General features: G+C 44.7%; 1 protein-coding gene across 2 annotated transcripts; it reads left to right on the top strand.

Moving 5' to 3' along the window:
- The first annotated feature begins 46 nt into the window (after positions 1–46).
- On the top strand, positions 47–24,103 carry CTNS (cystinosin, lysosomal cystine transporter). Of its 2 annotated transcripts, none has more exons than XM_087924588.1 (11): positions 47–206; positions 5,395–5,478; positions 7,312–7,396; positions 9,364–9,451; positions 11,398–11,501; positions 12,294–12,425; positions 13,324–13,423; positions 13,507–13,626; positions 17,889–18,059; positions 20,637–20,754; positions 23,395–24,103. In XM_087924588.1, the coding sequence occupies exons 1-11, from the start codon at positions 155–157 to the stop codon at positions 23,523–23,525; spliced, it is 1,185 nt and encodes a 394-aa protein (XP_087780714.1). In that variant the 5' UTR covers positions 47–154; the 3' UTR covers positions 23,526–24,103. The 2 variants fall into 2 exon arrangements, with proteins under 2 accessions (XP_087780714.1, XP_087780718.1); XM_087924592.1 differs by having other exon boundaries at positions 198–357.
- Positions 24,104–26,241: the final 2,138 nt, after the last annotated feature.

Genomic DNA, 26,241 nt, shown 5'->3' with positions numbered 1-26,241 from the left:
TTTTGCGCATGCGCAGGCGCGACTCGTTGCCACGGAAACGGCCACCCTTTTAACTCACCCAAGATGGCCGCTACGGTGAGCAAGAGGCAAAGAGGGGGTGCCCGCCTCGTCATTATATAGCGCCGATCTCGTGAGCAACGGCAAGAACGGAGCGATGGGGCGGGGCGTCATGTTCCTGGGATGGAGCGGCGGCGCTGCTTCTCCGGGTAAGTGGACGCCCACTCGAGAGGCGGCGGGGGACGGAGACGAAGCCCCGGGCCTTAATTTGAGCGGGACGGAGCGACTTGTCGGTGTGGGAGTGTGAGGATGACTACGGGTCCCAGCGTGCCCCGCGAAGCCTCATAACGAGCTTCGACGGTTAGCCCACCGCGTTGCATGATGGGGATGGTGGTTTTGGGAAGAGTAACACCCCCCGCCGCCTGTCTAGCAGACTCTTCTCCAACTGGGCGCCCTCCTATACGATGGGAGTTGTAGTTCAGAGCCCCAGGAGGATGGGGCGAAAAATGACGACACCTACCCCATTAATCGTAGACGTTTTATGCCCGTTCTGGTTAGGAAGCCCCGCTCCAATCCCCAGAATTCCCCTCCTCCCTTGAATGTCTGCTCCTCTTGAGTGATTAGAGCCTCTGAGCATGGGCAGAATTCATGGCTTCTTGGATATCGAGATCCCTAGGGGTGTTTGGGGTGGGAAATGGAGCCCAAAGGCGACCCATAAAGATTTGGACTACAGTTTCCATCGTTTCCATGTGTGGACAGTGGGATTTGTAGCTCAGGACACCAACCTGGGAAACATAACAATAATTTATTGTTTAGCTTATTGTTATTTAAACATTTATCTAATTAAAAATATTGCTGAGGCAGAAGCTCAGGAGAATTCAGAAGATGAGATTAATGTACTGATTAAGAGAAAAGTAAATGTTTTTTTTCTGCTTCCTTTATTTAAAAACAACAACTATTTAAACAGCTGTTGTCCGGAGTGTCAGCTGGGTTCTTGTTTTTCCAGCATGAATAGATAACAAATCGTGCTGGAAGGAGGAAGGCAATTTTTTAAAAAGTCATAGCAAAACTTTTTAAAACTTTGGTCCAGTTGCCCTGATTTAACCTTTCTTTAGATATCATTGGCCTGGATGATTGAGTTTTCATTGGCACGAGGAAAGCAATTATTTTAGCTGCTTATTTCTGCAGAGGCGCCCTAATTTATCCGAAAAGTGTTTTTTCTTTATATCCTGCCAATCTACTGATATGTGATTTCTCTCACAAGATTAGTGTTCACAGCTGGTTGGTGCTGTTGCCTTTTGTTGGTACAAGATAACAAAACCTTCTTAATCCAGTCTCGTTGTCAGAGGTCTTTTGTACGGAATACAGAATAACAGCATTGGAAGGGACTTTGGAGGTCTTCTAGTCCAACCCTAGTCCAACTAGTCAAGCAAGAAACCCTTCTTCCTCTCTTCTTCTTCTTGTCCTTTCCTTTCCTTCTTTTCTTTCCTCCCTGTCTCCCTCTTTACCTGTGTCTTCCTTCCCTTTCTATCCACCATTCCTTTCTCAGAATAACATAATTGGAAGGGACCTTGAAGATCTTCTAGTCCAACCCCCTGCTTAAGCAAGAGACCCTAGTCTTTTTCAAAACATTTTAAAAATCAAGATTGTACATGGGATGAGGAATTGCAATCAAAATGTGGTGGGTTTTTTTTTTTTACATTAGCCGTAGAGGTTTATGGATAAACAGTCCTGTTGTGAAGGGACAGTTGGCTCTCACATTATCAGATTTGTAAAAAGCTTCATACAAGGAAACATTTCTAGAAAATGAGATGGTTGGCTGCCTTCAAAAATAGCAAATTGTGGCCCTTTGCATTTGCGAATCACAAGAGGGCATACCAGAGGTCTCCAAACTAGGCAACTTTAAGACTTGTGGACTTCAACTCCCAGAATTCTCCAGCCAGCATAGAATTCTGGGAGTTGAAGTCCACAAGTCTTAAAATTGCCAAGTTTGGGGACCCCTTGTGTATCCGATTGGTGGAATGCAGATTTTCAACTTACAATCATTTCTTTGGGGGACTGTTTGAAGTTAGAACAGCACTGAAAAAAGCTATTTATTGACCAGTCCTCCCATTTATAACTCTCAAGAGCATCCCCACCTTCGCATGGCACAATACAAATGCTTAGCCTACTGGAGGTCATTTTGCAGGGCTCTGGCGGTGCTCCTCCTGTCCCTCCTTGCACAAAAGCGGAAGTAGCTGTCCTGATGCTGGGTTGTTGCCCTCCTATAGCCTCCTCCATGTCTCCTGATGTACTGGCCTGTCTCCTGGTAGCGCCTCCATGCTCTGGACACTACGCTGACAGACACAGCAAACCTTCTTGCCACAGCTCGCATTGATGTGCCATCCTGGATGAGCTGTACTACCTGAGCCACTTGTGTGGGTTGTAGACTCCGTCTCATGCTACCATTAGAGCGAAAGCACCGCCAGCATTCAAAAGTGACCAAACCATCAGCCAGAAAGCATAGGAACTGAGAAGTGGTCTGTGGTCACCACCTGCAGAACCGCTCCTTTATTGGGGATGTCTTGCTAACTGCCTCTGCTTTCCACCTGTTGTCTATTCCATTTGCACAACAGCATGTGAAATTGATTGTCAATCAGTGTTACTACCTAAATGGACAGTTTGATTTCACAGAAGTGTGATTGACTTGGAGTTACATTGTGTTGTTTAAGTGTTCCCTTTATTTTTTTGAGCAGTGTATTTCCTAGGATATTTCATTTTTCTAGGAGAGGGGTGGGTGCTAACTTTCTACAAGACAAAATGAAGCAACCATTTTAGACAGTAGATGCTGAGCGGTATAAAAAGAACAGCTGTATTTGCCATGTGACCTGTTTAGAATTTTTTAGAATTTACCTTTATTGTAATTGCATTCCACGAATACAATGAAAGTTAAAAGCTACTTCAGCACAGTGGCCCAAACACCACATCACAATCACACTACAAATTGTAGCTAATAATAATAATTAAAAACCTAGTGTAAAACCTACCTAAAACATATAGTAAGTTAGATAGTTTCAAAATGGCTATATACTATATACATAGGGCAAAATCACATATGTATTGTTTGATTCAAGACAATTATTGCCTTGGAAAATAAACTGTTTCTCAGTCTATTAGTCCTCATTTTAAGACACTTATAATGTCTCCCTGATGGTAACAGTTCAAAATATAAACAACCAGGATGAGAGCGGTCTGTGGAGGTTTTTAATGCTCTAGAGAGGAGTCTGGTCTTCGCAATCTCTTCCAAAGAAGTAAGAGAGCAACCGATGATTTTTTTTGTGCTGTGTTTATTACTCTCTGGAGCATCTTCTTATCCACTATAGAGCATCCAGCATACCACACCGTTACACAGTAATTCCAAAATGCTCTCAATGGTAGAACGGTAAAAAGTAACCAGCAACTTCTCACCCAGACCACCCTTTTTCAGCAGCCTCAGAAAGTGCAGGCGCTGTTGGGCCTTCTTTGCGGTAGCCATAATGTGGATCGACCAAGTAAGGTTGTCGGAAATATGAGTTCCTAGAAATTTAAAACTGCGAACTCTTTCCACACAGTCTCCATTGATATATAGTGGGAGAGGCTCTGCTTTGCATCGTCTGAAGTCTATAATCAATTCTTTGGTCTTTTTTGATGTTCAGGGCGAGGTTATGACTCTTGCACCACAAGACCAGCCTGTTCCTAATGCCTGTAGTTCTTCTGCTGTTCTTAGAAGAGATAGAAGAAGAGATTGTTTCTTCTTCGGTTCAAGTGTGCACATGTACTGAGAAGTGTACTTTGTTCTTTTCTCAAGTGCCAAATTGTGTTTCATTAGCACTGAACCCTTCCAAAACAAATGGGGCAGTGACTTGTGTTAGCGATTAGCTAATGTGTAATAAGGTTGCCACTAATATTTTTTATACTGAAGAGGTGCCATTTGTTAATTGTGGGACTCGTAGCTTTAATTCAATGTTTAGAATAATATACATGTCACTCTAATCCCCGGTTTGCTTAGCTGTGGTTTGTTCAATAAGCTATGATTGGTTATGTTCACGTACCACAATAAGCTATACCTTCTGGGTTTCCCATAGTCACGAGTGATAATTGTGTCTTGCAGCTCCTCAGTTATTATTTGCTTACCAAGCTCTCTTGACTCACCTGATTTCATTGGTATTTCCAGTGTCATTTGCAAACTCTTAACAAAACTCTCCTCTCCTCTGCTTGTGTTTTGCATTTGGAAGAGATTTCTTTCCAGGTGAGGAGCGGGAGCAGAACTCCTTAGCATCAGAGCGTGTTAATAATATAGGAAATACTAATAGCTCTGAGGGTCATTTCGAAAAATCCTTTCTTAGTAAACCCCTAGAAGCCAAGAGGAACATAGGTGCCCAATTTCAAGTTTGTAGGCTTTACAGTTCTGGAGATCTTGTGATGATGCGTGACTGGCATTTCACTTATATATATATATATACCAGTGATGGCTAACCTTTTTGCGCTCCCGTGCCGATAATTGCGTGCGCACTTGTGTGCTCGCGCTCATGTGCCATCATCCAGAAGGCAATGCGTGTGCCCCTCATGCCCCTGCACATGGGACCCGTGCGACCCACGCTGCGCATTTCCACACATGCACACGTGCCATAGGTTCGCCACCACGGATATATACCGAAAGAAGAAGATAAACTGATGGGCAAAACCATTTACAGATTGTCCTCGACTTAGAACAGTTCGTTTAGTGACCGTTTGAAGTTACAAAGGTGCTGAACAAAGTGACTTAGGACCATTTTCACACTTAGGTGCAGCTTCCGTGATCCCAATTCAGACGCTTGGCAACTGACTCTTATTTATGATGGTCGCAGTATCCCGGATTCCCCCATTTTGCAAACTTCTGACAAGCAAAGGGAAGTGGGGGGGGGAAGCCAGATTCACTTAACAGCCGTGGCCACAAAAGTCATAGAGCGGGACAAAGCTCATTTAACAACTTTCCCACCGAGGAACATAAATTTGTGGCTGAATTGTGGTTGTAGGTCAAAAGGACTACTTGCCATTGTTTTGATTTTTAGTTTTGAGCCGTTTGGGCACAGCCTTGGTCCCTTGTGATCCCATTTGTTTTTGGGATCCACCAACTTCAGATAAGGATCAATTGTCTTCTTCGGAGAGTTGAAAATCCCCCCCCCCCTCCTTCAGTTGGCATCACGAGGGCAATTTTTTTCCATTGTAAAACCACAGAAGCAGATAGATTTATCACGTGATTTGTCCGCTGAGCGTCCCCATTTCCTTTGGTGATAAACTGTATTTTTTCATTGGAGTTTGGCACTTTGAGACCGATGTGGTTTTTTTTCCTTTTCTTAGTAAACTGAGAATTTCCTCTTTTGTGTTCTCGCTTTGCAGCTGTCGGCTCTTTTGGCGTGATGACGAATAGACTTGGCCTTTTCTCGCTGCTCTTTTTATGCTTTGCCTCGTTCGCAACCGGCGGTAAGTGATTTTGGCTTGACTTCACAGGCATTCAAGCTTTCCCGTTCACTTTTTCAACCTGGCCAACATCTGCTTCCTGTTTTTTAAGAGGTGCTTTAAGAGTTTTTCAGAGTTAACCACTTTAAGCTGAGGGAACTTCAACCCCCAGAATTCCCCAGCCAGCAGAGTTCCACCAATGTTAAAGCAGGCTGGCTGGGGGATTCTGGGAGTGGAAGTCCTCCCCTCTTAAAGCCTGCTGGATGGGGGATTCTGGGAGTGGAAGTCTTAAAGCATGCAGGCTGGGGAATTCTGGGATGGAAATCCATCCCTCTTAAAGCATGCAGGCTGGGGGATTCTGGGAATGGAAGTCCTCCCCTCTTAAAGCAGGCTGGCTGGGGGATTCTGGGAGTGGAAGTCCTCCCCTCTTAAAGCAGGCTGGCTGGGGGATTCTGGGAGTGGAAGTCCTCCCTCTTAAAACATCCTGGCTGGGGGATTCTGGAAGACCTCCCCTCTTAAAGCAGGCTGGCTGGGGTGAAGGGGATTCTGGGATTCTGGGAAGCCCCCCCTCTTAAAGCATCCTGGCTGGGGAATTCTGGGAGTGGAAGTCCATCCCTGTTAATGCATGCTGGCTGGGGGATTCTGGGAGCGGAATCCCACCCCTCTTAAAGCAGGCTGGCTGGGGGATTCTGGGAGTGGAAGCCCTCCCCTCTTAAAGCAGGCTGGCTGGGGGATTCTGGGAGTGGAAGTCCTCCCCTCTTAAAGCAGCTTGGCTGGGGGATTCTGGGAGTTGGGATTCACCCAGATTTAAGTTGCCATGTTTGAAAATCACTGCTTTACATAAAAAGCTTGTTAGGTTTGTCTTCCCTTTGCAGCACCTGCTCCTATTTATGCATGCATGGATGCAAATGAGATCTTTCAAAGCTATATCCCTAAATCTAGAGTCAGATTGTTGAGGATATTGAGTATCTCTTTTTAATGTTTGGGCGATAGCCTGGGAGTCCAGTCTGGGCAATTTGAAGACCTGTAGACTTCAATTTCCAGAATTCCCTAGCCAAAATCTTTTCTCCCTCCTTTCCACTTTCTTCCTTCCTTCCTTCCTTCCTTCCTTCCTTCCTTCCTTCCTTCCTTCCTTCCTTCCTTCCTTCCTTCCTTCCTTCCCCTCTCCTCCCTTTTCCCTTTTTTCTCATCCCTCCTTCTCCCTCTCTCCCTACCTCCCTTTCCTTTCCTTTCTCCTCCCCCTATCCTTCCTTCCTTCCTCCCATTTTCCTTCTTTCTCATCCTTCCTTCTTTCCTTTTCCTCTCCCCATCCTTCTCCTCCCTTCCTTCTCTCCTCCCATTTTTCTTATTTTCCTTCCTTCCTTCCTTCGTTCCTTCCTTCCTTCCTTCCTTCGTTCCTTCCTTCGTTCCTTCCTTCCTTCCTTCTCTTCCATCCATCCATCTTGATTTGAAGTTGAAATAGGCACATTTTAAAGCTGCCAACATCGAAAACCACTGTCTATATCAGGAATCCTCCAACCTTGGCAGCTTTTAAGACTTGTAGACTTCCAACTCCCAGAATTCCTCAACCAGCCCTGAGGAAATCTGGCAGTTGAAATCCACCAATCTCAACGTTGTCAAGGTTGGACCCTGCTTGGGCTACAGTCAGAGAAGGGCGACATGGAAAATTGGAGGCGTCACACCCAAAGGGCAACCTCTTCCAGGCCCCGAGCTTAGATCAGGGGGAGCTCCCATGCCAGTCTCTTAAATGGACCAGGTTATGTGGGCTCCAATTCTGCCAAATCAAATTATCCTTATCCAAAGCCGGGGATGTGGGATGAAAAAGGGACTTCAAAGCCGACATTTTTTTTCCCCCAGTTGAAGATGGACCCTCCGCTTTCTCTGCTCCTGGAGAAGTTTGCCTGGAAAACCACAGCGTGCAAAAAATCACACTCACCTTCAGGTAAGCCACCTCAAGGTCAACAAACACACCTGGTGGGAAAACCCAGGAAGTGCCAATCAGGCCAAGTCGTTTGGGATGCAGTCACTCGCGGGGATATAAAAAATTCAGTTTTCTTTGTTCTGTGGGGACTTTCCATCTGGGCGTGATTTGTAGGATGATGTTATCGTTCAGTCAGTCCTAATTGTCATGTCGGCCCAGCCGGTAATAGCAGGGCTGGGCCCATCAGCAGGGCTAGATTTTATTTTATTTACTTATTTGATTTGTCAATCGCTTACAAGATAATAGGTATAAGAATAAACATGAGTATGAATACAGGAAATAGGTAGGAAAAAATGGGGGCAATAGGACAGCGACGGTAGCCATGATGGTGCACTTATGCACGCCTCTTACCGCTTAGGAATGGGGTGAGGTCAATAGTGGATCATAGTGGATAGTCTATCAATCTATCTATCTATCTATCTATCTATCTATCTATCTATCTATCTATCTATCTATCTATCTATCTATCTATCTATCTATTTTCTGAGATTCTCACGGGTATTTGTATGTGGATCTTTGGTTATTCGGGTTTTCTCCCGCATAAAATTGAAAGTATCTAGGCAACGTTTTGATGAATTCTCATTCATCATCTTCAGGCTTGTGTCTTCAGCTCTGTGCTTCTCAGAGTAATGTGAGCTTGCAGCTGCTTCTTCCTTTTAACTGCTAGTGGGGGTGGGACTTGATTGGGTGGGGGCTTGGCTGTGTTCTGATTGGGTGGGGGTGTGTTCTCATTGGTGGGGTTTGGCTGTGCTCTGATTGGTTGGGGGTTGGCTGTGTTCTGATTGGCTGGGGTGTGTTCTGTTCAGGTGGGGGCTTGGTTGTGCTCAGGTTAGTCTTAGTTGCTGGGGGATTTGAGCTGGTGAGCTGTGATCCTGCTGTTTGGCTTCGTGTTCGTGGTCGTGCCGCATCTTCATGGTGGGCGTCAGTTCACTTCATGAATGGGTCGGAGGGGTTTGAGGCGGGTAGTGATGCAGCTGCAGTGTGGCTTCTGGTCCATGATCGTGTCTCCCGTATGGGTGTGAGTCTGCTTTCTACGTGGAAGTGTGGTGGTAGCATCTTGTGTGGCCTTCGTGGGTGTGGGTCTGGTGTCATTCTTCATGTTAGGTACTCGTCTGTTCATGAGGGCGGGTTTCCAAATGGCTGGTAGGCGGGAGGTGTCATCTCGTTTATTCATGCTGTGTGGGCGTTTTTCTATCTCTATGGCTTCTCTGATTGTTCTGTTGTTGAAGTGTTGGGTTTTGGCGATAGTTCTGGTATTTTTAAAGTCAATCTCATGTCCTGTGTCTTTGAGGTGTTGGACCAGGGAAGAGGTCGGTTCTTCTTTTTTGATTGAGTTCTTGTGTTCTTCAACGCGTGCACTTATTCTTCTGTTAGTTTGTCCAATGTATGTGGTGGGGCAGGCAGTGCAGGGGATTTCGTATACTCCTTGGTTTTCTAATTCGACTCTGTCTTTGGGGTTTCTTAGGATGGTGGATATTTTTCTGTTTGTGCAGAATGCTGTTTTGATGTTGTGTTTTTGGAGGATCTTGCTGATTTTGTCTGTAGTGCCTTTTATATATGGGAGGAGGGCTTTGACGTTCTCTTGTTCTCTGCCTTGGATTTTGGTTGGGGTTTCTTTTTGGATTAATCTACCTAATCCACCTAGTTACCATCTTTGAAAACTTTTATGGAATGCTGTTTTGGTTGCAAGCTCTCATACTGATCCCCGCTCCCTTTCTGTTAGCATCTCTAAAAGACCATAGAATTATTTTATGAGTTGACAGCGCCAATGTGACAACTGTAATAAATTCTTACTTGGATGAAGTTTGTTTCTGAGTGCTGAATGAAACCGGGAGTTTCGTTGGAACGCTGACACTGAGGGTGCGAATTCTCCCAGTTGCGTGTTCACTGCCCATCTATGCCATTTTCATTTTCGGATGTCCCTGCAGGGCTCCACCCAATGAGACTTTGGCGGTAAGGTTCAACATGACCTATACATCCAAGGAGAACGTCACCATTGTTGAATTGCCCAACCAGGTAAGTTTTTGATGTAGATTTTAGCCTGCTTGGATTGGATTAGATCAAGGGTCTTCAAACTTGGCAGCTTTAAGACTTGTGGATGTCAACTCCCAGAATTCCTGAGCTAACATGGATGGAGGAGGAATTCTGGGAGTTGAAGTCCACAAGTCTTAAAGCTGCTAAGTTGGAAGACCCCTGCTCTATTCTCTATTCTATTCTATTTTAAAATTCTTATTTCTATTTTAAAATTCTATATTCTAAAATTCTTATTCAAATTCTATTCTTCTATTCTCTATTCGATTCTAAAAATCTTATTCTTATTTTATTCTATTCAAATTCTTCTATTCTATTCTTATTCTTATTCTCTATTCCAAGGTTTTCAAACTTGGCAAGTTTAAGACTTGTGGACTTCACCTCCCAGAATTCCTGAGCTAACATGACTGGAGGAGGAATTCTGGGAGTTGAAGTCCACAAGTCTTAAAGCTAGTTTGAAGACCCCTGCTCTATTCTTCTATTCTATTCTATTCTATTCTATTCTATTCAAATTCTTATTCTATTCTTATTCTATTCTCGATTCCAAGGGTCTTCAAACTTGGCAAGTTTAAGATTCCCAGAATTCCTGAGCTAACATGACTGGAGGAGGAATTCTGGGAGTTGAAATCCACAAGTCTTAAAGCTGTCAAGTTTGAAGACCCCTGCTCTATTCTCCTATTCTATTCTATTCTATTCTATTCTATTCTATTCTATTCTATTCTATTCTATTCAAATTCTTATTCTATTCTTATTCTATTCTCGATTCCAAGGGTCTTCAAACTTGGCAAGTTTAAGATTCCCAGAATTCCTGAGCTAACATGACTGGAGGAGGAATTCTGGGAGTTGAAGTCCACAAGTCTTAAAGCTGTCAAGTTTGAAGACCCCTGCTCTATTCTTCTATTCTATTCTATTCTATTCTATTCTATTCTATTCTATTCTATTCTATTCTATTCTATTCTATTCAAATTCTTATTCTATTCTTATTCTATTCTCGATTCCAAGGGTCTTCAAACTTGGCAAGTTTAAGATTCCCAGAATTCCTGAGCTAACATGACTGGAGGAGGAATTCTGGGAGTTGAAGTCCACAAGTCTTAAAGCAGTCAACTTTAAGGACCCCTGGATTAGATCAATCCTTTCAGTCTGTTACATTTTGTGGTGTAGATAGAAATAGTCCTCTAGCTTACCCCCCCCCCCCATTCGCTTACTGACCGGCTGAAATTATAATAGCAATGAAAAATGAGACGGCCATTTTTCATATGACAGTTGCAGAATCTCCATGGTCACATGATCAAAATTAGGACGCTTGGCAACTGGCATGTACTTGTGACAGTTGCAGCATCCCCAGGTCACGTGATCCCCTTTTGCGACCTTCTGACAAGCAAAGCCAATGGGGAAGCCAGATTAGCTTAACAACTGGGTTTCTAACTTACCAACTGCAGTGGATCACTTAATAATGGTGCCAAGAGAGGTCGCAAATTGGGGCAAGACTCACTTAACCACTGTCTTGCTTAGCAACAGAAATTTGGGCTTCCATTTGGTCATAAGTTGAGGTCCATCTATAGTCCTCAACTTATGACTGATTGCTTAGCAACTATTGTAATTTCAACCCAGCCAGTAGGATTTAAGATGGGTGGACTTCCACTCCCAGAATTCCCCAGCCAGCCTGCTTTAAATTGGGGTGGACTTCACGCTTGAAGCCATGTAGACTTCAACTCCCAGAATCCCTGTTTTAAGCATGGCTGGCCAGGGAATTCTGGGAGTTGAAGTCCACCCATTAAAGTTGCCAGGGTTGAAAAACACTAAGACAAGGTGGAGACAAGGTCTACCTGGATCAGCCGAAAAGAATGGCCGGATTGACATCCATCTGGCCACAAGCCCATCCCTTGAATTTCATTGACAGTACATATATTTTATGTCTCCATCCCTGACAGGTCATAATTGCAGCAGGCCAAAAGGAGGCACATTTCCTTGTGAAAGCTAAAGAGGTCGGGCAGGTGACGGTATATCTACAGGTGAACGCATCCCATGACACAGGGTAAGCAGAGGTGGGATTCTAGCAGTTCACACCTATTCGCTAGAACCGGTTGTTAACATTCTAAGCAGTTCGGAGAACCGGTTGTTAGAAGAAATTACAGGGCTAATCCTGTAAGGAAGGCAGGAAGGAAACATTCTGGTGTTGCTTACAGAAACTGCCTCTCCGTTAACCCTTATTACATTCTTGGCAGGACTAGACTTCCTGTCTCTGGAACTTCTCTGGAGTTTTTTCCCCCTCCTTTGCTGGTACTTTGCTTGTGTGGAGTGACCATTCAAAGTTACAATGGCACTGAAAAAAGTGACTTATGACCCTTTTTCACACTTACGACTGTTGCAGCATCCCCACAGTCACGAGAGGCCAGGCAAGGAGATGCGTGCCTCGATGTGAGTAATATTGAGTTGGCCGCACCCAGCCAATAAAATGACCACCAAGCCACATCCACCCAGTCACATGACCACCAAGCAATGCCCACCACCTAAGCCACGCCCACAGAACCGGTTGTTAAAAAATTTGAACCCCACCCCTGGAGTAAGATGCATCCATCCCGAGCCATATTCAGCCGGTAATTCCCTTCATCGAGATGTAATTTCACTTAGTGGCCATTTTTCGGTCTCTGTACTCCAGGCACTTTAGTCCTCCACCTCCAACTGAGGCTGTGTTGCGTCTGTGCGAACCAGTGGTGGAATAGTAGGAGGAGATGAGGAAGAGCCGAGAGGGCGGCGCCAAGCAAGTCATTAGCCTAGAACGTTCCCACAAACATAACCTCTCTCTCTCTCTCTCGTTCTTCTGCAGGCCCAGAATCCGGTTCCTTGTGATCCACAGCAACGCCATTAGGATTGTGGACCAAGTGATCGGTTGGATCTACTTCCTAGCCTGGTCGGTTTCCTTCTACCCTCAGGTGTTTGAGAATTGGAGACGCAAAAGGTAAAAGACCCAACGATCCTCAGTTGCCATCCTCTGGAATTTACCAGATGGCCCAATAGCAGTTGGCATGGCACGACGATTCCGCACGTTTTAATTTTTGTCCCTGAAGCCGAGCAAAAATTGGCCAGGTTCATATTTCCATCCGTTAAAGCATGTTGCTCCTTTGTTACCCCCGCCCCAAAAAAACAGGTGTTCAGGTGATCATGATTTGTAGTCATAATGGAGCCTGGAATTTGGCTCATAAGTCACTGTGGTCTAAATTGAGGCCTCAGGTAATCAGACTCGATTCTATCACCATTTTTATGATGTTGGTAAAATGAGTCTCCAAAATGGTCATTAAGCAAATTGGGTAGCTGTTAAGCAAACACGTGGTTGTTAAAGCAACCCAGTATATCCTCTTGGTGGTATTTGCCATTTTCTGCTGGAAAACAAATTGTGGTCACGTCTTAAAGCAAGCTGGCTGGGGGATTCTGGGAGTGGAAGTCCACCCCCTTAAAGCAGGCTGGCTGGGGGATTCTGGGAGTGGAAGTCCTCCCCTCTTAAAGCATCCTGGCTGGGGGGATTCTGGGAATGGAAGTCCTCCCCTCTTAAAGCAGACTGGCTGGGGGATTCTGGGAGTGGAAGTCCATTCATCTTAAAGCATCCTGGCTGGGGGATTCTGGGAGTGGATGTCCATCCATCTTAAAGTGGGTTGGCTAGGGAATTCTGGGAATTGAATTCCGCTTGTTTTAAAGTTGGCAAGTTTGGAAAACACTGGCCTAGAAGCGGGATTTTTCCCAGCTAATTGACAATCGCGATCAGAAAATGCTGACTTTAGTGCACTTGTGAAGTTCCCGAAATCTAGCTCAGGTTGCTCCCACAACCGTTCTTCTCAACATTTACCTGTTCCTTTTGCCAGCGTTGTGGGGCTCAGTTTCGATTTCATCGCTCTGAACCTGACCGGCTTCATCGCCTACAGCGTCTTCAACATCGGACTCTTTTGGATTGTCCCCATAAAGGTACCAGGTCCCGTCTTGTCCGGCTGGGAGTCATCTGCCATCTTGGGCCAATTTCGGCGTAACATCTTTGCCTTCCTCCATAGGAACAGTTCCTGCACCAGTATCCCAATGGCGTGAATCCCGTAGCTAGCAACGATGTGTTTTTCAGCCTCCATGCAGTGGCTCTCACTTTGTTCACCATCTTCCAGTGCTTAATCTATGAGGTAGGTGCACTGATGGTATTACCTAGTTGGGTCATGGAATGACTGCAAGAAAACAGCCAAGTTCAGAGAGCATCAAAGGACCCTGGGTCTGTCTGCCTATCTGCCTACCTACCTACATCTATCTATCTATCTATCTATCTATCTATCTATCTATCTATCTATCTATCTATCTATCTATCTATCTATCTATCTATCTATCTATCTATCCCTCCATATCTTTCTATCTATCTGTCTGTCTGTCTATCTATCATCTATCTCTATTATCTATCATATCTATCATCTATCTATATCGTATCATCTATATCTATCATCTACATCTATCATATCTATCTATCTCTATATCATATCTATCTATCTATCATAACTATCTATCCATCTATATCTATCTATCTATCTATCTCTATCTGTCATCTCTATCTATCTATCATCTATATCTACCTATCTCTATCTATCATATCTATCTATCTATCTATCTATCTATCTATCTATCTATCTATCTATCTCTATCTATCATATCTATCTATATCTGTCATCTCTATCTATCATCTATATCATATCTATCTATCTATCTATCTATCTATCTATCTATCTATCTATCTATCTATCTATCTATCTATCTATCTATCTATCTATCTATCTATCTATCTCTGTCATATCTATCTATCTATCTATCTATCTATCATCTATCTATCTATCATCTATACTACAATATCTCCCTTCTCTCTCTGTCTCTCTCTCTCTCACCTTTCTGTCTTTCTCTCTATTTACCTACCTTCTGTCTGTCTGTCTATCTTTGTCTATCTACAACAGGTTAATTAAGGAGCCAGCAAGAACACTCCCACCATATGGACAGAGCAAGTCATTTGTAAACAAAGAGCAATCCCCCTTCCTTATAGCACTGATAATGTTCCCTAGTTGAGTAATATGACATCTGCAAGTAAATAATCAAGCACCAAGGACCCCACCATTCTCTTCCTCTTTCTTCTCCTCCCTTCTCCTTCTCCACAAAACAAACCCCGCTCCCAAATAGCACTGATGATGTTGCTTAGTTGGGTCATGAAATGTCTGCAAGGAAACAGCCCAGCTCAGAGCACCAAGGACCTACTCTAAAGTAGCTCCGTTTGAGTTCTAAGCCCTTTTCATAGCTAGTTTTTGAGACTGTAAACTTGGAATCAGGGCTCGGGGCTTTTATTTCAGTTTTAGGCCTTTTACAGTTAAGTCAGGCAGCCTAGTTTTATCATCACTCTATAAGAAATACGGGCAGTCGTGGATGGAGCCTGCCCACCGTGGTTGTAAGTTAGGACAATCCGTAAAACGAATCGCCTCCGTGACCCGCTTAACTTCGCAACTTTTTTTCCGCCCCCGGGCTGTTAGATAAATGCCAGCGGTTGTAACCGTAGATTAACAACGCACCTCTCACTCTTCAAGGCTGGCATAAAACTTGAATCACCTAGTCATTTTATTTATTCAGGTTTACTAATCATGAATCACAGCCAAGCCCCGTCTGGTTTTCTTCTCTGTGATTCAAGACCTACATGAAGTTCTAGGAATCGGGAAGGTAGCACACTGTTGTTTGCAACTGGGCTGCGGTGAATTATTCCACGCTTTTTTTAAGTTCTTTTAAGGCCCTGTGGCATATACTCCTTGCAGACACAGCTGGTCATTTGCATCCTTTCAGAGGGTCGTTGAGCCCACTTGGATGTTTGATCTGTATCATCGGGGTTACCTGAGGGGTGCAAATGGTTCCTGTAGTCTGTAATTTTTCCGTCTGAAAATCCATTCCTCCTCCCACACAATGGGAGGAGGGTTTATTGGTCATCTTTCTCAAGTCCTCTTCTGTATCAAGTAGTCCTTGACGTAGGACCACAACGGATCTCAAAATTTTCACTGCTAAGCAAGACAGCCATTAAAGGAGTCTGGCTCCTGCCAAGCGGTCTGACCCTTTCCTGCCAAGCGGTTAAGTGAATCACTGCAGTTGTTAAATGAGTCACAGGGTTCTTAAGTGAACCCAATTTCTTTGCTGGCTGCCAAGTGGCTGAATTTGGCTCACCTGACCACGGGGAAATGCTGCAATGGTTGTATGAAACCTAAGTCACTTTTTTTCAGTCCTGTTGTAACTTCGAATAGTGACCGTACAAACGGTTGTACGCCGAGGACTAGTTGTACACAGCTTAGAGATTTTTAGAAGGAAACTGAGGAAATTAGGATTTTACACGAATTTAGCAGGACCATTTGGCAGACTGAGAACATTCCTCTGCCCACGGGCTGCCCCACGGAAAATTCCTTTGCCACCCTTTGAATCGACCTGTGAATTCCTTGCATTTATGCCCACTGGAATACAATTTCTGAGGCCAAATTCTTGCTGGAAATCTTGTGACCCGCCAGCTAAGCAACTGTCTCGCTTAGCATTGGAAGTTCTGGCTCCAATTTTATTATTATTATTATCAAATTTATTTGCACCCTCATCTTGAAGTCTGTGTTGCGGCTGGCCAGTGGAGCTGGTGGCAGACTCAGACAGTGAGGAGGTTGTGGAGGAACATGGGCCAGTCCTGGAGTCTGGTGAAGGCTCTGACAAGGGCTCTGCGTCGGAGGCAGAGATGGGGCCAGGGTCGTCTGACAGTTATCAGCTGCCTTCAGAATCAGAGATCAGTGGGGAAGAAGAACAGCTGGAGCCTGTTCCCAGTGTGTGCATGCACAGAGCTGCCAGGAGAAGGGAACAGTAAAGGAACAAGGGTCAACTCGGGAGTAAAGACACAGATGGATGGTGAATGGCCCCTCCCAGAGGAAATAAAGAGGAGTGAAAGGGGAATGGTGTTTGCAGGAGACAATTAGTTCCTTTAATTAGTGTGAAGATTTTTTTTTCGTGACTCTCAGAGACTCTTTGCCAAGGATTTCCTCATACAGCCTTGCGCTTGGAAGCTATCGGCCTGGCAACTCTTCAAGCCTGATAAGCTCTATGGTTGTAATTCACCTGTCAGGATTCCGGCAGTTACCTCAATTAAATCATGAGTCTTGAGCCAAACTTCCAAAATTAAATTGGATTGATTGGGAGTTAACATGTCCGGCACTGCCTGGGTGTAGCTGACTCTGAGGCACATCATTCACTGCCACCCTTGCCTCTGGTTTCCCCCCACCTGTCTGGGTGTTTCATAATTCATATTCTCCAGTGAGGCACATCCATAGCCAAGAGTCATCAATCATGCCTTCCAGTTAGATAGTTGCGTGACAGAAACTTCAGTCACCTAGTTACAATCTCTGAAAAACTATGTAAGGAATGCAGTTTTGATTTCCAAGCTGCCGCACTGCTTTTTCAAACCCCTTTTCCCCCTCCCTTTCTGTTGGCAACTCTAAAATGGCCATGGGAATGTTTTATGAATGGACATCACCTTTGAAAGACCGTTTGCTGGGACTTTGCTGGATGTGAATGATAGTGCGAAGACCCAAAGGGGTGTGGCACAAAAGTAGCAAAAGTCACAAAAATAGGTAAAGTCCTCCAACTTGGCCCCCAATGTCCAGTTATCATCGACTGGAGAAAAAAAACTCTTCCCAAGAACAGTTTTTTGGGTTTGGACGGAATTTCTTCTCTTTAAAAAACTGTTCCTGGGAAGAGTTTTTTAAAGAGAAGAAATTCCATCTGAACCCAAAGTACGTATAAATTATAAATAAAAACCAACACAAACCACGCTGCAGCAATTAACGAGACAGGGCAGGATAAGGAATTGCCAAAAATATATAATATTATATAATAAAATATAACATACAGTATATTCAAAAAATAAAGAAACACACACACTTGGGAGGACGCCAGAACCCAGGTAAGACTTGACAAAGATAATGCACGCTTTGCTTCCAGCAAGGTGCTGTGCGCAAACGCCCTTTTAAAACCCTGTTTTCCCAGCTGCAGCTAATGAAGGGAATCAGGGCCCTTTCCTCCCCCATAACACATGTTGCTCCCTTCTCCGTTCTACCCTGTGTGCCCTAGGATGAAGAGGGGGCGGGCCTGGATCTTCCTCTGAATGCCCAGCCGGACTGTGCCCTTCCCCAGTTTCCTCCCCAGCCACCGGAGCCACATTTCCACTTCCTGTCAGCTGTTCGACCTCCCCCTCAGAATCAGACTCCCAATAGGGGCATGACAGATAGGAATTGACATTAACCTAATAAAAAGGGGTTTTTGTCAGGCTTCGTGATTTTGGGAAGCCTGGGTCAGAACAGGGAAATGTTGACTTTCTCTCTCTCTTCTCTCTTTACTTTCCCCGCCGCAGAGAGGGACTCAGAAGGTTTCTCGCGTCGCCATTGCGTTCCTGGTTGCGGCGTGGCTCTTCGTCTTCACCACTTTGGCCGTGACGGTTGCCCAACAGATCACCTGGTTGCAATTCTTGTTTTACTTCTCCTACATCAAGCTGGGAATCACACTCATCAAATACTTCCCTCAGGTGAGCGAAGGAGGGAGTCGGTTTTTCCATGACGGGTGTGTGTGTGTGTGTGTGTATCCTTGACCCACAACCCACAATGGGCCCCCGAAATTGCTTATTTCTTAAGCGAGGCATTTGTTAAGTGAGTTGTGCCCCTATTTATGACCTTCCTTGCCACTGCCGTTAAAGTGAATCGCTGCAGCTGTTCAGGTAGCAACACGGTCGTTAAGCGAATCCGGCATTTCCCCCCGCGAACTTTGCTTGTCAGAAGGTTGCAAAAGGGGATCGCGTGACCCCGGGACGCTGCGACTGTCATAAATGCGAGCTCAGTTTGCCGGATGTCCAAATTTTGAGACCATGAGACTAGACTGATAGTCCTTGATTTACAGCAAGCGAGTTCGTGACCCTTCACAACGGCACTGAAAACGTGACTTATGGCCGTTTTTTCACACGATTGTGCCAGCCTCCCCACGAACCCATGATTGAAATTCGGACACTGGGAAAATTGGTTCATATTGATGATGGTTGCAATGTGCAGAGTTCATGTGATACTCCTTTGCAACTTTTTGGCAAATAGTCAACGGGGAAGCCGGATTCACTTAATGACTGTGTTGTAACCGTGGGGGCCCAGTGTTTAGAATGCAGTATTGCTGGCTCACTCTGCCCACAGCCAGGAAGTTTGATCCTGACTGCTCCAGGTCGACTCAGCTTTCCATCCTTCTCGGGTCAGTAAAATGAGGACCCAGATTGTTGGGGGCAAGAGGCTGACTCTGTAAAACTGCTGAGAGAGGACTGGAAAACGGTATATAAGTCTGCTGCTTGTGAAAGGAGGGAGGGAAGCAAGGAAGGGAAGGGAAGGGAAGGGAAGGAAGGAAGGAAGGAAGGAAGGGGAAGGGAAGGAAAGGAGGGAGGGAGGGAGGAAGGAAGGAAGGAAGGAAGGAAGGAGAAACAAGGAAGGAAGGAAAGCAAGAAGCAAGGAAGGAAGCCATTGTTTTAATTCAGTATTGCCAGTTAACTCCGCTCAGTCAGGAAGTTCGATCTTGACTGGCTCAAGGTCGACTCCGCCTTCCATCCTTCCGAGGTGTGTAAAATGAGGACGTGGCGGTGCAGTGGTTAGAATGAGTATTGCAGGCTAACTCTGCCCAACACCAGGAACTTCGATCCTGACTGGCTCAAGCCTTCCATCCTTCCGAGGTCATTAAAACAAGGACCTGGACTGTTGGGGGCAAGAGGCTGACTCTGTAAACCAGTGGCCCCCAACGTTTTTTGTGCCACGGTCCGGTACCGGCATCACAAAATGATCCGCGGCCCGGTACCAGCATCAGCACGCATGACAAGGCAAGGTGAGCCGAGTGACCGGCCAGCCAGCCGTCCCCGCTTCTCCCCGCCACCTTCAACTCCTCCTTTGTACCTTTGTCGATGGGCTTCGCTTCGGGACGGCTTCGGGACGGCCGCTCGGCTCGCCTTGCCTTGGGTGCTGAAAGAATCCTCGCGCCTTAGTTTCATCGAAGAGGGGGGGGGGGGCTTCGAACGAAACTAAGGCGGGAGGATTCCTTCAGGACCCAAACGCCGCTTTCCAACGGGAAAAGCTCACCTGGAAGCACTTTCTCGTCAAACAAGATGGCGGCGCCTAGCAAACCAGCGGCCCAGTAGGAAATGTTCCACGGACCAGTACCGGTCCGCGGCCCGGTGGTTGGAGACCCCCGCTGTAAACTACTTAGAAAGGGCTGTAAAAGCACAGTGAAGTGGTATATAAGAATTAAGTGCTCTTGCTTGGGAAGGGAGGGAGGCAAGGAAGGAAAGGAAGGAAGGAAGAAAGGAAGGAAGGAAGGAAGGAAGGAAGGAAGGAAGGAAGGAAGGAAGGAAGGAAGGAAGGAAGGAAGGAAGAGCTATTGCTAATCTAACAACTGTAGTCATTCACTTAATGGTGGCAAGAAAGATGGTAAAACGAGGCAAAACTCACTCAGCAACCGTCTCGCTTAACAATGGAAATGTTGAGCTCAATTGTGGTCAGATAACAGATAATCAGACTTGCAGGTCATCTAGTCCAACCCCCCCACCCAAGCAGGAGACCCTACACCATATCTGACAGATGGCAGTCCAGTCTCTTCTTGAAAGCCTCCAGGGATAAAACTCCCACAACTTCTGAAGGCAACTTCTGTTCCATTTGTTGATTGTTTCTCACTGTCAGAAAATTCCTTCTTATTTCCAGGTTGAATCTTTCCTTGATCAGTTTCCATCCATTGTTCCTTATCTGGCTTTCGGGTACCTTGGAAAATAGCGTGACCCCTTCCTCCTCCTCTCTGGGGCAGTCCCTCCAATATTGGAAGATGCTATTCTGCCTCCCCTGGTCCTTCTCTTCCCAGACTAGCCAGGCCCAGTTCCTGCAACCGTTGATCGCATGTTTTAGCCTCCAGTCCCCTCATCCTCCTGGTTGCTCTTCTCTGAACTTTCTCTGGTCGTAAGTGGAGGACGTAGCTCTTTTCTCTCTGACGCATTGTGCGCCATTGAAGAGGACAAGAGGCTGACTTGTCTGAGGTCCTGGTTATGGAAGAGGTGTTCTTTTCCTACTTACCTGACATCCTGGTCTCCTCATAGGCCTACCTAAACTTTCGCCGGAAGAGCACTCAGGGCTGGAGCATCGGCAACGTCCTACTGGACTTCACCGGCGGTGCCTTCAGCCTCATGCAGATGTTTCTACAATCCTACAACAATGGTAAGAGCAGCTCGTTGGGTCAGGCAGAGAGAAGGGGGCATACAGCCAGTCCTCGATTTATGCCCATCATTGAGCCCAACATTCTTAACCACGACCATTTTTAAAGTGAATCACTGCTGTTGTTTAAGCTAGTAATGCGGTTTTTCAGTGAGTCTGCTTCCTCCGTTGAGGAAGTACGAGCCAGTTGCCAATTGTTTGAATTTGGATCACGTGACCATGGTGAGAAAACTGCTCACGATGATATTTTCAGAGCAGTTGTAACTTTGAACGGCCATGAACAGTTTTAAATTGAGGACTTACCTGTACTTTGCAGGGCTAGTACGACCACAACTGAGGCCAAAAGTTTTATTATTGAGTTTTGGCCCATTTGACCATCTTTTTTTTGCCACAGTTGTTAAGTGAATCGCTCCAGTTGCTAAAATGAGTCACACATTTGTTAAGTGACTCAAACCCAGGGACTTTGATTTTCAGAAGGTCACAAAAAGGGATCACGTGACCCCGGGACACTGCAACCTTCATAAATATGAACCAATTACTAAGCAGCTGTGTTGAGGTAATTCCCCGTTAGGAGAATGAGCGCATACAGGGAGACGTATTTGAGAATAGTGTTTGAATAATACACATACAGCACACAGATACACTGTACAGTAAATGTTGGATTTTACTCCCAGAAATGTTAAGCAAAGTCCAAACAAGCAATCCAAAGTCCTTCACAGGTAAATCAGTCAGTTTTTAGTCCAGGGATAATTCAATAACAAAGTCCAGTGTCAAAAACAGTTCAGTAACAGACTTACATCAAATCCAGAAATATCAGTCAATTAGGAAAAATGGCAATACTTTCCAACCGAAGGAAACAGAGATACACTCACACTCTCTTCTGAGACTAAGACAAAACAACCCAGGTTTCTGGCTCCATCTTATGGCCGTTTGAGAAACCACACCCAATTACACTTTTAGGATTGTCTTAAAGATACAGTTTTAAAATGTCTATCCTGGTTTATATATTGTCCAACCCAAACAGCTGTTAGGTGACTTACATTCCTAACAATCTGAATTTTGATCACGTGACATCATGGGGATGCTGCAAATGTCATAACTCTGAAAAAACTGTCATAAATCCCTTTTTTCAGTGCCATTGTAACTTTAAACGGTCATTAAATGAACTGTTGTAAGCTGAGGATTACGTGTATGCGCCCATCAAGAGCTCACTAAAATTCCTATTCACTGCAAAGATAATGCATTAACTTATGACCACAGTCAGGACCAGAAATTACTAAGCAAGGCATGGCCAAATTTACAACAATTTTTCCCACCGTTGCTAAGCAAATCACTGCAGTTGTTAAGTGAAACATGTTGTTAAGTGAATCTGGCTTGCCCCATTGACTTTGTTTGTTAGAAGCTAGATGGAAAGGTTGCAAATGGTGATCGCGTGACACTGCAACCACCAAATTTTGATCACTCCTGCTTTGTGGATTTACCTCAGGATGCTCCTGCTGTGTCAATTTACCTCATTATGCCCTTGTTTGCCTGTCTATCTGGTTTGCTGTATATAGATGCAAAATATATTTATTTTTTAAAACCACGAGTTCCACTTATAGGTCACTTTTTTCAGTGTCATTGTAACTTAACAACCAACTGCCTTGCTTAACAATGAAAATTCTGTTCTCAATTGCCATTGTAAGTGCAGGACAATCTGTACTTGTTTGGTGATGCTTGTAATCTTGCTTTGTAAATTCTACAGGGAAGCAGTAAAAATTTGTTAAGATATTTAAATTTGGTAGCTGGAGCAATGAGGTTGTGCAGTGAGCCAGAACACAATAGTTGCGGTTGATTGGAGAGCGCTGGCTCCTGCGTGAGGCAATCTGTGATGATTGGTTGCTGTGGGTTTGGAGGTGGAGTTTCCCTCCCCTCCCCCCGCCTTTTTCTTCTGTGTGCTCTGTTTGCTCTGTGATTTACCTCAGGATGCTCCTGCTGTGTTGATTTACCTCAGGATGCTCCTGCTGTGAAGATTTACCTCAGGATGCTCCTGCTCTGTTCATTTACCTCAGGGTACTCCTGCTCTGTTCATTTACCTCAGGATGCTCCTGCTCTGTTCATTTACCTCAGGATGCTCCTGTGGTGTCAATTTACCTCAGGATGCTCCTGCTGTGTTGATTTACCTCAGGATGCTCCTGCTGTGTTGATTTACCTCAGGATGTCCCTGCTGTGAAGATTTACCTCAGGATGCTCCTACTATGTTGATTTACCTCAGGATGCTCCTGCTGTGTTGATTTACCTCAGGATGCTCCTGCTCTGTTGATTTACCTCAGGATGCTCCTGCTCTGTTGATTTACCTCAGGATGCTCCTGCTGTGAAGATTTTTATTGATGCTCCTGTTTGCCTGACTATACAAAAATGTCGAATACAAGTATTTGTATAAAACTACAAGTTCACGTCAGGGCTCTTAGACTCCATTTGGTCACCAGCTGCACAATTTCCTTACAAAATTGTACAGATTCTTCAGTAAAATACCAGAAAACATTCATTCCATTGTGAATTATAAACGGGAAAAATCTATTTATGCTTTTCCAAGTATTTATTAGTCTCTTGTCAGTCAACCCCACTGGTTTTTGTAAGCCCTCATTGTCTCTTATTTTTCAGATGCATGGAAGCTGATTTTTGGAGACCCCACCAAATTTGGTCTTGGCCTCTTCTCCATCTTCTTCGACATCATCTTTATGATCCAACATTACTGTTTGTATCGCCACCAAATTTACGATCAGTTTGAGTAGATCAGTAGCCTATCCAAGTGTGTCGGTTGCACTGAGAAGCCTTAACTTCAAAGAAACCAGGACTGGCAAAATTGCTACAACTCGAGTTTCCACGCCACCTTAATTGCACCAAACCAGCTTTGCCCTCTTGTGCCTTTGCGTCTTGCAATCCACCAGTGCGGCCTTGCCAAAGTCATCCTCCCCTGATTTTCTCAGATGTGAATTCCTCAAAAGCTTCCAAAGAAGTCATCATTTGCAAGAGAAGAAGAATTGTGTTTTGCCCTCCGTTTTCTTACGGGAGCCCTACATCGAAGGCCTCTTGGCCAGGAAGAACCTGTTTTAGGGGGAAAAAACGGTTGTCATCAGAAGGAGCTTTAAATCAATAACTTGAAGGACAGTTTGTGTGACCTTGGGACCCTGGGTGTCCCCTTTTTTTCTTGCGCACAGGGGAGAAATGTCTGGAGGATGTCGGACTACCTCGAAAAGCTTTATGTTGGCGTCAAAGAACAATGCACTGCGGAAAAAAAACTCTTGTAAGAACTTTTGTGTGAAACGGCTGAATACAGGGATCGTTATTATTAAAGCTTTTCTAGCAGGTTGCCGATGCCTTCCTTGTGGTTGCTTGACGAAGGCTCCTATTGAAGGTTCTGTTGTGGTTGCCCAAGGTTTGAAGGGGCTCGGGACACCCGAGCGAGATCGTGGGTCCCTCTGGAAGGGATTGCAGTGCCCCGTCTGCAACCATGACAGCTCTGTGGTTGGGTTTCTGCAAGACCCTGTTTGTCTTACCGGGACTGAAGACATGGAGGATCTGCTCCTTCCCTATTTAAACTGGGGGGGCGGGGTGTGTGGTACTTTCAGGAGGAAGGTACTGCAATTTGTGGGGTCCTTGGTGCTCTCTGCGCTTGGTTGTTTTCTTGTAGACATTTCATTACCTGTCTAAGTAACACCGTCAGTGCTAGAAGAGGGGGGTTGTGGAGAGGAGGTGGACGACTGTGAAGTCCTTACTGCTCTCTGAGTTTGGTTGTTTTCCTGATAAGGCTGTGATAGAGATGGATGGATGGAGATAGATGATAGATGAGGTAGAAGATAGATAGATAGATAGATAGATAGATAGATAGATAGATAGATAGATATGAATATAGATAGATGATAGATGATAGATGAGATAGATATAGATAGATGATAGATGAGATAGATAGATAGATATAGATGAGATAGATGATAGATGATAGATTAGATAGATAGATAGAGATAGATGATAGATGAGATAGATAGATGATAGATTAGATAGATAGATGATAGATAGATAGACAGATAGATAGATAGATAGATAGATAGATAGATAGATAGATAGATAGATAGATAGATAGATAGATAGATAGAAACAGCACTTATATACCACTTTATAGCCCTTTCTAAGTGGTTTAGAGAAAAGCATATTGCCCCCAACAATCTGGGTCCTCATTTTACTGACCTCGGAAGAATGGAAGCAGAGGTGGTATTCAGCCAGTTCTGACCAGTTCTGGATAACCGGTAGTGGAAATTTTGAGTAGTTCAGAGAACTGGGCAATACTTTTTTAAAAAAATTATTTATTTTATTTATTTTGTCAATACCACCTCCGACTGGAGATTTTACAGTGTCCTTCCCTGGCCATGCCCACCAAGCCATGCCCACAGAACTGGTACTAAAAAAAAATTGAATCCCATAACAGGAGAGATGAGAGAGAGAGAGAGAGAGAGAGAGAGAGGGATAGATAGATAGATAGATAGATAGATAGATAGATAGATAGATAGATAGATAGATAGATAGATAGATATAGATAGATAGATAGATAGATAGATAGATAGATAGATAGATAGATAGATAGATAGATAGAGATGGATGGATGGATGGATGGATGGATGGATGGATGGATGGATGGATGGATGTGGGGTCCTTGCTCTCTAAGTGTGAGGCCCAAGATTCTCTCCCCGCTTCAGACGGTAAGAATGAACTTTTGAAAACTGGGTATTTCAAAAGGAATTCTTTATTGAAGAGGAAGATACCCAGCGGATATTCAAAGCAGGGTCTAAGGCATGCAGCTTAGATAAAGGGAGTTAGAACCCCTCCCCTTTGTCCGGTGAGGCTTTCGTCAATACAAAGAAACAACATGTTAATTCCCTCCCCCCCCCTTTTTTTTCTGGGAACGTAGTTGAGAAGAGCTTCCCAGGAAGTTTCCTTTGGAATTTCTGGAATTTTTATGGCCCCCTCTTCTCCTCTTGCTATTTCTCCAAGAGGTGACAAATTTCCAGGCGTTTGGGCTCTAGTCCGCCAGTTGTATATCGTGTGCAAGTTATGCAGATTCAATACAAGAATTAAGAGATTCGGGTTACATCAAAAAGGGATCAAGTGTAGCTGGAAGCATTGATAGTTCCTTGACTAGGCTGTTGTTTACTGTTGTCGAAGTTGAGTTGCTTGGCTGAGGTATTACACTGACAAGTCATTTCTCTACAAACGGAAATATATTGGCACAGATCTGGTGAAAACCGACTCGAAAGGATCCCTTGGGTTTTCCCCTAATTAAAAGAAAAAGTCCCCCCCCCATCCAAACAGTCATACATGGCCCAATCAAGGCGGCATCCGCTGATCAGGCAACATCACTCCTTCCTCCGGCCAGGTGTGGGAATGACCTTGGTTCTCAAGAGAAAGTATTTTGTTTTGACCACATCACCCCAGCTATCTCTAATCCCTCCTCCT

Source organism: Pseudonaja textilis, chromosome 1 (assembly GCF_049901715.1).
Source record: "Pseudonaja textilis isolate UNSWEBS1 chromosome 1, rPseTex1.2, whole genome shotgun sequence".
NCBI lineage: Eukaryota > Metazoa > Chordata > Lepidosauria > Squamata > Elapidae > Pseudonaja > Pseudonaja textilis.
The sequence above is the reverse complement of the archived record's forward strand: the minus strand, read 5'-3'. Positions and strand labels throughout refer to the sequence as shown.